Raw genomic sequence first — 10091 nt, 5'->3', positions numbered from 1 at the left:
AAAAGAAAAAAGAAATGCACGCATGATGAAATGATACACTAAGCAGTTGGGCCAGAGGGGAATTACCAGTAGCAAGAAAGAAGCTGCGCTGGTGACTAGCACCCGGAATTTCCGCTGCTCTTTCTTCATGGGCCTGTACGGCGGTAGGTAGGCTGTAGGATTGACTTTGAATTCTTCCTGGCTGCCAGAGTAAAGAGGCAGGATCAGGTTCTTGATTCATGGTACCCTTAAGGTGTTAGGGTAAGAAAAGCAAGCATGAGACCAGGCGCGGCGGCTCACACCTGTGATCCCAGCACTTGGGAAGGCTGAGGCGAGTCGATCCCTTGAGGCTAGGAGTTTGAGACCAGCCTGGGCAACACAGACACCATCTCTACAAAAAGGAAAAAAATCAGCTGGGTGTGGCGGCAAATGCCTATTGTCCCAGCTGCTCTGGCAGCTGAGTTGTGAGGATTGCTTGAGCCCAGGAGTTTGAGGCTGCCGTGAGCCAAGATCGCACTGCTGCACTCCAGCCTGGGTGACAGAGGGAGACCCTGTATCCCAAAAAAAAAAAATCAGCTGTGGAAAAGCATGGTGTGTTTCCCCTGCCCTGAGACTGACTCTGCAGGGCTACTGCTGTACATTGGTAACTGCTCGTGTCTGTCCTATTCACAGATCTGCCGGAGGCTCTGGGCAATGACCCCAGGACTCCAGGCCAGAGGGGTCTGAAGCCGTTTGGGAAAGCAGCAGGACTCCTTGGGAAGATGGCCATGGCCCCAAGCCCTTCCCTGGTGCAGGTGTACACCAGCCCCGTGGCTGTGGCCGTGTGGGAATGGCAGGATGGGCTGGGCACCTGGCACCCCTACAGCGCCGCCGTCTGCAGCTTCATCGAGCAGCAGTTTGTCCAGCAGAAGGGCCAACGCTTCGGGCTCGGGAGCCTGGCCCACAGCATCCCCTTGGGCCAGGCAGACCCCTCGCTGGCCCCTTACATCATTGACCTCCCCAGCTGGACCCAGTTCCGCCAGGACACCGGTAAGACGCTGTCTGCCTCTCGCACATATCTGGGCGCCGCACCTGCTTTCCCGCAGGCTCTGTGCCAGGTGTTGGGGTGATGGACGTGACCTACAGAGCTGCTCTCTCCCTGCAGCACACATGGTGGTAGGTGGGTGCAGTGAGTGGGAACATCCACACAGGTTGAGTGCAGCTCACAGTGAGACGCTGTGGGAGGCCCTTCCCCTTGTCTCGCAAAGCAGAAATGCCTGTCCCGACTGCAGAGGTTGGAGGGTCTCTTTGGCAGGCAGGCTGGCATGGAGGGGTGGTGCGCCTTGGGAGTTCAGAGGGCCCTGCCCCACCACTCAATGGCTGTGTGCCCTGGGCAGGCAACTGCGCCCCTCTGCATGTGTGCATTTCTGCTTTTTGGTCTGTGATGTGTTTTGATCTTTCTTTTTTTTTTTTTTTTTGAGACGGAGTCTCGCTCTGTTGCCCAGGCTGAAGTGCAATGGTGTGATCTCGGCACTGCAACCCCTGTCTCCTGGGTTCGAGCAATTCTCCTGCCTCAGTTTCTCGAGTAGCTGGGATTACAGGCGCCCACCACCACACCTGGCTACTTTTTGTATTTTTAGTACAGACAGGGTTTTGCCATGTTGGCCAGGCTGGTCTCAAGCTCCTGACCTCAGGTAATCTGCCTGCCTCGGCCTCCCAAAGTGCTGGGATTACAGGCGTGTGCCACCGCGCCTGGACCTGCAGTGTGTTTTGATCAGGATTATTGAGAATGAGGCACCAGTTTCCTCTTGGAGCCGTCCCTTCCTCCATTCCAGGGTGATTTTGTCCCCAGGGCCATCTGACAATGTTTGGAGACATTGTTGGTTGTCACAGCTGAGTGGGTGGGAGGTGGGGGTGCTCCTGGCATCTGGTGGGTGGAGGCCAGGGATGCTGCTTACCATCCTGCAGCGTATAGGGCTGGCCCTGCAATAAGGACTTATTGGCCCATAGTGTCACCAGTGCCAAGACTTGAGAAACTGGTTTTTCCTTTTTTTTTTTTTTTTTTTCCAATTTTAATTTTAAATTTTTTTAAAAAGTATGGAATTTGTTTTCTTTTTTTGTTTTTTTTTTTTGTTTTGTTTTTTGTAGAGACAGGGTCTCCATCTCCCTGTGTTGCCCAGGCTGGTCTTCAACTCCTGAGCTCAAGTGATCTTCCTGCCTTGGCCTCCGAAAGTGTTGGGATTACAGGCTTGAGCTATCACGCCTGGCCCTGGAAACTCTGTGTTAATCTTTGTCAGGAGTGTCGTAGAGTCTGTGAAAACTGTGGCTGTCAGTCAGCTCCCAAGTCATCGCCTTCACGTTGTGTGAAGTCAACTGAGAAAGATAGCAGACAGGATAAATAGTAACACCGAAATTGCATATTGTGGTGGAGAGCAGGAAGTTTAATTGGGGAATGAAAGTGGCAGGTGTCATAGAGGCCGTGGATTTGAAGTTAGCTGGGTATAGTGTCATGTGCCTGTAGTCCCAGCTCTTCAGGAGGCTAAGGCAGGAGGATCGCTTGAGCCCAGGAGGTCAGGGTGGCAGAGAACTATGATCACATCACGGCACTGCAGCCTGGGCGACAAAGGGGACCCTGTCTCTAAAAATAAATAAACAAATAGCAGCATGACTGTGTACCTACTGTGTTCCTATTTGTTTATTTGGGCTGTTGAAAAAGGAATTTGAACGTTCCCTGTATTTTGGGGATGCTAGCAGACTAACCTTTTGTTTTTCTTTGGAAACAGGCACCATGAGGGCTGTGCGGAGACACCTGTTCCCCCAGCACTCAGCCCCTGGCCGAGGTGTTGTCTGGGAGTGGCTGAGCGACGATGGCTCCTGGACCGCCTACGAAGCCAGCGTCTGTGACTATCTGGAGCAGCAGGTGGCCAGGGGCAACCAGCTCGTGGACTTGGCCCCGCTGGGGTACAACTACACTGTCAACTATGCCACCCAAACGCAGACCAACAAGACTTCCAGCTTCTGCCGCAGTGTGCGGCGCCAAGCAGGGCCGCCTTACCCGGTGACCACCATCATCGCTCCGCCGGGCCACATGGGCGTTGCCTGCTCTTGCCACCAGTGCCTCAGCGGCAGCGGAACTGGCCCCGTGTCAGGCCGCTACCGCCACTCCATGACCAACCTCCCTGCGTACCCCGCCCCCCAGCACCCCCCGCACAGGACCGCTTTTGTGTTTGGGACCCACCAGGCCTTTGCACCGTACAGCAAACCCTCACTCTCCGGGGCTCGGTCTGCGCCCAGGCTGAACACCACCAACCCCTGGGGCGCGGCTCCTCCCTCCCTGGGGAGCCAGCCCCTCTACCGCTCCAGCCTCTCCCACCTGGGACTGCAGCACCTGCCCCCAGGATCCTCCACTTCTGGTGCAGTCAGGTATCGTGGGCAACAGCCACTCGTTTTGTCTGCCCTGTGTTTCTGCTCTTACTTGGCTGGGAAGACTCACCCCAATTCCTGCAGACGCGGCTCCTGCCCCCTGGGTGGTCCCTGCCATGGCATCTCATTTGCATGTGCCATGTGGGTGCTGAGGTGCCGTGGCCGTCCAGAGCCTACCTTGTACCCGAGTCCTGGTGGTCACCACACGGGTTAGAATCTACAGTCCTTTCACTCACGATGCTGGGACCCTCCACGGAGAGCAGAGTTAGAGGCCTGTGGCCTCTGCTTGCGGGCTTCATGGCGAGCATTGTGCCCGAGAACACCGAGTCACTGCCTGTACACTGACTCCTGCCATGTGCCAGGTCGTGAAGACCCAGAGACCAGAGCATCAGCCCTTACCCCTGAGACCCAGTCTAGTGTGGGGGGCTGTCAGCGTGGTGTGAGGGAGGACAGAATGTGGAGCATGTGGCAGTGGCTGCAGGTGGCATGGGTGACCCAGCCCCCTGCTGATGCAGCCCAGCCCAGAGTGCCTGGTAAAGCACTCAGCTCCTTGAGAGAGAGAGAAGGATACCACGGGCCTAGTGCAGACCAGAGCAGGTGGCATTTAAAGTGAGGAGATTGGCCAAGCACAGAGACTGACACCTTGAATCCCAGCACTTTGGGAGGCCAAGGCAGGAAGATCATTTGAGCCCAGGAGTCAGAAACCAGCCTGAGCAACATAGTGAGACCTCATCTCCACACACACAAAAAATTTTTAATTAGCCAGGCATGGTGGTGCACACCTGTGATCCCAGCTATTCAGGAGACTGAGGCAGGAGGATCGCTTGAGCCCAGGAGGTCGAGGCAGCAGTGAGCTGTGATCGTGCCACTGCACTCCAGCCCCTAGGCGACAGAGCGAGACCCTGTCTTAAAGCTGGGCCCAGTGGCTCATGTGTGTAATCCCAGCACTTTGGGAGGCCAAGGTGGATGTATCATCTGAGGTCAGGAGTTTGAGACCAGCCTGGCCAATATGGTGAAACCCATCTCTGCTAAAAATACAAAAATTAGCCAGGTATGGTGGTCAGCACCTGTAATCCCAGCTATTTGTAAGGCCGAGGCAAGAGAATCCCTTGAACCCAGGAGGTGGATGTTGCAGTGAGCCGAGACCACGCCACTGCACTCCAGCCTGGGTGACAAAGAGTGAAACTCCATCTCGGCCGGGCGCGGTGGCTCAAGCCTGTAATCCCAGCACTTTGGGAGGCCGAGACGGGCGGATCACGAGGTCAGGAGATCGAGACCATCCTGGCGAACACGGAGAAACCCCGTCTCTACTAAAAAATACAAAAAACTAGCCGGGCGAGGTGGCAGGCGCCTGTAGTCCCAGCTACTTGGGAGGCTGAGGCAGGAGAATGGCGTGAACCCGGGAGGTGGAGCTTGCAGTGAGCTGAGATCTGGCCACTGCACTCCAGCCTGGGCGACAGAGCGAGACTCCGTCTCAAAAAAAAAAAAACAAAAAAACAAAAAAAAGATAAAATGAGGAACCCCCCTGGATTTCCCTGGATTTGGCCAAGGTGAATGCTCTGGGCTGGCCTAGCCCTCTGACGCTCTGGCTGACTTGGGGCTTCGTCATTCATTATTGAGAGTGTTGGGCTTGGAGCACATTTTGAGAATTCAGAGTGGTAGCTGGGACGGGGCTTTCCGAGAGTGTGCTGGTGTGGGTGGTGAGGGAGTGTGTGGGCCGCACTGGCCCTGGTCAGCATCCTGCTGCCTCCCTGCTCACTGGCCCACCCCTGCCTACCGCACCCACGTCAAGGGCTGAAACTTCTCAGGGAGGTCGAGACCTCCTTGGCGACTTCTCGGACCTCTAGTATTTTTTCAGACTGTGTTTCTGAGGACCCTGTCAGCTTGTATAAGACACAGTGACAGCGCCTCCCACTTATTGGTTTGTGTCATGTGCCAGGCCCTCCTGAGCAGGCTGCGTGAGTGACTTCACTCATGCCACGACGCTCTCAGGCTGAGCAGTGTTCTTCACTTACAGGGAGCACGTCCAGGCCCATGAGGTTGGCGACACAGCCAGCAAGTGCCAGAGCTGGGATTCAGCCCAGGCCCCAAGAGTGCGCTATCTGGGGCACATGGGGAGTTCTTGATGCTCCCAGGAAGGCAGGGGGCTCTTTTAATACATTTTAATTTTATTTTGTTACTATTTTTAGAGACAGAGTTTTGCTGTGTCACCCAGGCTAGAGTACAGTGGTACAGTCATGGTTCACTGCAGGCTCGAACTGCTGTGCTCAAGTGATCCTTCTGCCTCAGCCTCCTGAGTAGCTGGGACCACAGGTGTACACCACCACACCCGGCTAATTTTTCAGTTTTATGTATTGGCATGGTCTTGCCATGTTGTCCAGGCTAGTCTTGAATTCCTGGCCTCAAGCAATCCTCTTGCCTCAGCCTTCCAACGTGCTGAGATTATAGGCATGAGCCATCACACCTGGCCCAAAAGGCCTCTTGAGGGATGAGCTAGGAGGAGGCCAGTAGACAGGAGAGTGATGGGCCTTGGGTGAGTTAGAGTTCTCATGGGCATCTTCTGCCAGGAGTTGGGGCACGTGCATCTGAGATCTTTCTGGAAGTTGCGAGTACAGGAAGGTGTTATTGGGGTTCTCTTGAGGACACAGACATAGGCAAGCCGGGCTCAGGGAGGTGCTGCCTCAACTTCCCGCCCTGAATATCTGGGTCAGCCTGTTTCAGAGAACAGTGTACTCTATCTACAGGCCCAGGAGGGTTCTTAGAGGCACTGGGACTTCTGTCAGCTCTGTTTCACCCAGCCTCCTGGAGCTTCTTAAGTTCTTAGGAATTATTTTGAGGCAAATTTCTGGATAGTGCTAGAGCGGGATTCTCTTAATGTGGCTTTGTTCCTTTCTCCTGGTATTGGGCCCCACTGGTCTCTACTAAACCATTTGCGTTTCCCCCAATATTTCTCTGGGGTCCCCATCCCTAGCCTGAGGGCCTGCAGAAGTGCTGATGTGGGTCCCACTGGTGTGGGCCAGGCAAGTTACAGAAAAGAAGGTGGCTGGGCTAGTCCGTCTTCCCTTGGTGCTGGGCTGGGCTTGCTGTGTCTTGCCCCACATTTAAGTCAGGAGGGAACCAGGCCAGCAGGCTCTGTTAGTAGAACCAGCCTCAAAGGGGCCTGTCTCCTGGGGTAGGTGTAGGTGCATCCTGATTCCTTTGGTTTTCTTGGAGCTGGAGAGGTATAATTCACCTGCACGGGCCTATCCCCGCGCTGAAAAACAGGCTTTTCGCCTGCCTGATTTGTAGTGAGGCCCCCTGTGGTTAACCCTCCTCTGACGGGTATAGAGCCAGATGGGGCTTAGTAAATACCTGACCTCTTAACCTAGCAGGTGGCGAGCTTCTCACAGCCAAGTGCTTGTCAACAGCAGCAGGTGAAAGTTACCTTGGATGTGAGGGGGGCAGGCAGGGCAGGCGGGGCCCATCTAGAGCCAGCGCCATGGGCTGGGGAGGCCCGAGAACTGACTTTTTACTGGCAGCCACTAGAAATACCATGTGAGCGCATGAAATCGAAAAATTTCCTGGAACTCATGTGCACAGCTTCCACGTGCCCCCTGGGAATAGACCGTGATACAAGAAAGCGTGTCATCTGGGGCTGAGCTGCTGGGTGGCAGTAGATTTCCTGGTAGCTGAAGTTGATTCCTTTAAGCATCAGAACTTGTGTTTCAATGATATTGGATGGAAATCTTTCCTAAATGTGTCATGCACGCTCTTGTCTCCCTTAACGGAGAGCGTGTGGTACTGCATAGCACTTGGATGACTTGGGGTGGTGGTTATGACCAGCAGTCTGTCACAGCTCAGCAAGGTGAAGCCTGTGGGCGTTTTGCTCTGTGCCAAATGGCTCAGTGGCCCTACAAAACTGCGCCCGCTCAGCTCTTGGTGGCTTGCTGCTGTGGTGGGCGGCTGCTGCTGCCCCTGCCCTTGCCTCTGAAAGAACTCACTTCCTCTTCCTCCTGCGGCCGCCTGTCTTTTGGCTTGTGGGATTGGAGTCATGGGGCCCAGATGGGGCCTTGTTGCTGACTTATGGTAGGCCCTGGGTCTCTTCTCTCTTTATTTTTTTCTTCTTTCTTTTCTTTTTTTTTGCTTTTTGTTTTGTTTTGGTTTTTTTAAGAGATAGGGTCTCACTCTGTCACCCAGGCTAGAGTAAAGTGGTGTGACCATGGCTCACTGCAGCCTCAAGCTCCTGGGCTCAAGGGATCCTCCTGCCTCAGCCTCCTGAGTGGCCAGGACTACAGGCTTGTGCCACTGTGTCCAGCTAATTTTTAAAATTTTTTGTAGAGACGGGTCTCACTATATTGCCCAGGCTGGTCCCAAACTCTTGGCCTCCCAAAGCACTGGGATTCCAAGTGTGAGCCACTGTGCGCTGCCTCTGCTTCTTTTGAGCTGAGAGAGGGTTGGACTGGTCAGTTTCTGAGGTTGCCTTCTGTTCTATTGTTGCTGTGGTTTTCAGGATGTAGCTAGGGCCCTACAGGAAAGTACCTGGTGGACCTTAGGGCCTGGCTTCACCTCCCTCTGCTCCTGCAAGACCTGGTCCCCATGGATATTTGTCCTGAGTCTCCTCACTGCCCTGGCGGCCTTTGGGAATCATCCTCATAGGTAGAGGAATTGAGGCTCGGGAAGGGGACTTGCCATGCCCAGCGCACACGGCTTTGAGCGGGAGCATACGCTTCTAGCATCGTCTCCAGCCTCTGCAGCTCATGGGACTGGCTGCCAGCCCCAATCCCAGAGGGTGTGGCCTTGGAGAGGGGCTTTGGATCTCCTTCCTCTCCGGCCTCCTGGTTTTGCCCCTCGCCCTGCATAGAAAACTCGGAGTCCTCATGTCTCACGTTTCCCACGCTGTCTGGGATCTTCTGGAGATGGTCACAGACAGGAAAGCTAGGGAGGGCCTGATAGGCGGACCAGGAGTCGGGGAGAGGAGGAGGGTGCCTGAGGTCATGACTGTAGGGACTTCTCAGAGAAGGACACTTCAGGGGGCAGTTGGTGCCCCCATCTGGGAACGTTCTGCAGGTCCGAGCCCTCTGAGGATGATGAGGGCGATTGATAACCTCTGAGGTTCCATCCACCCCTGGGGGCCCCCATCTTGGGAACCTCTGTATCCTTGTATGGTTCAGTTCCTGGAGGTCACAGCAGGGACACACACCGGGGGGAACTGTGATTATATGGGGGAAGTGGTGATATTTTTAGAGCTTTCTGCAGAACACACTCCTGGTTTCCTGCTCTCCAGTCACAGGGTGAGCGCCCATTGGAAGCCTCACTGTGCTTCTGCTTTCTGCTCTAGTCCTTGGAAGCAAGGACTTCTTGTTCGTTCTTGTTAGAACAGAAGCAAGCCTTCTCGTTCAGATACGGGCCTCTCCCTGGTGAAGGAAGACCTCACTTACTGGGATTTTTCTGTGGGGTGGAGCAGTCAGGGACCCCATCTCTGGTGGGGGTGGTAGGGGGAGGAGCACCATGGGCTTAGAGCCCCTCTGGGCCAGTGATGCCTAGCCTGCTGCATAGCCCATTTGTTTTGTAGACTTGCAGTGCCAAACTTCAGCTTTCTGGGCTCCAACTAAGGGCTTGAGCTCAGTGCTGCCCTAGAGGGTCCTGAATGCCTTCACTTACAGGAACTTAGAGTTGTAGAGACCATCAGAGATGATCCACTTTCCTTTAAAAAAAAAAAAAAGGACAAGAGGGCTGGGCAGGTGGCTCACACCTGTAATCCCAATGCTTTGGGAGGCCGAGGTGGGTGGATCACTTGAGTTCAGTAATTCAAGACTAGCCTGGCCAATATGGTTAAACCCTGTCTCTACTAAAAATACAAAAATTAGCCGGGCATGGTGGTGGGCTCCTGTAATCCCAGCTACTCGGGAGGCTGAGGCAGGAGAATTGCTTGAGCCTGGGAGGCAGAGAGGTTGCAGTGAGCCAAGATCATGCCACTGCACTCCAGCCTGGGTGACAGAGCAAGACTCTGAGGAAAAAAAAAAAAGGGTGGGGAAGAGTTGAAACCGACTGAGGAAGGGGAGGGGTTTGCTCCAAATGAATGAAAAGGTGAGTGTCAGTAGAGCCAGGACCTTGACCCAGGTGTCCAGACTCCCTGCCTTTCTTGGCATTATCAGGGCCCCCAGATCCACTGCCAGCCTTGCCTTTGGATTGGGAGTAGGCGAGGAGAGTAAGAAGCTGCTGTTTGCGTGGCACAGCCGCAGAGACAATCCTGTTTGAGAACAGTCAACAAACTCAGACCACGCACAGTGGCTCATGCCCATAATCCCAGTGCTTTCGGAGGCCAAGGTGGGAGGATCTCTTGAGGCCAGGAGTTTCAGACCAGCCTGGACAACATAGCAAGATTCTGTTTATATATATATTTAAAAAACTAGCCAGGTGTGGTGGCGCTCATCTGTAGTCCCAGCTACTCAGGAGGGTGAGGCAGGAGGATCACTTGAGCCTAGGAGGTGGAGGCTGCAGTGAGCTATGATTGCACCACTGCACTCCAGCTAAGGGCTTGAACTCCAACAGAGCAAGAGCCCAACTCTGTGAGCCCAGCATGCTTCCACCATGTCACTCTGCTGGCATGACCCTACCTCTAAAAAAAAAAAAAAAAAAAGAAATATGATGACTTAAAACCAAATGAGTGGCCAGGTGTGGTGCCTCATGCCTGTAATCCCAGCACTTTGGGAGGCTGAGGTGGGCAGATC

General features: G+C 54.3%; 1 protein-coding gene across 3 annotated transcripts in view; it reads left to right on the top strand.

Annotated features, from left to right (window-relative positions):
- Positions 1-10091, top strand: part of DTX2 (deltex 2, E3 ubiquitin ligase) — a 46241-nt gene that overhangs the window by 16707 nt on the left and 19443 nt on the right. The window contains exons 1-3 of one of the 3 annotated variants that reach the window (XM_011971239.1): positions 127-143; positions 652-1008; positions 2742-3381. In XM_011971239.1, coding sequence (XP_011826629.1) covers positions 128-143; positions 652-1008; positions 2742-3381 — 1013 coding nt within the window. In that variant the 5' untranslated portion in view covers position 127. Of the gene's footprint in view, positions 1-126; positions 144-651; positions 1009-2741; positions 3382-10091 lie in introns of those variants that run through there. The other 2 variants (XM_011971240.1, XM_011971241.1) reach the window with 2 other exon arrangements.

This window comes from Mandrillus leucophaeus, unplaced genomic scaffold (assembly GCF_000951045.1).
Source record: "Mandrillus leucophaeus isolate KB7577 unplaced genomic scaffold, Mleu.le_1.0 Scaffold993, whole genome shotgun sequence".
NCBI classification, from domain to species: domain Eukaryota; kingdom Metazoa; phylum Chordata; class Mammalia; order Primates; family Cercopithecidae; genus Mandrillus; species Mandrillus leucophaeus.
This window is presented reverse-complemented; position numbering and strand designations above follow the sequence as displayed.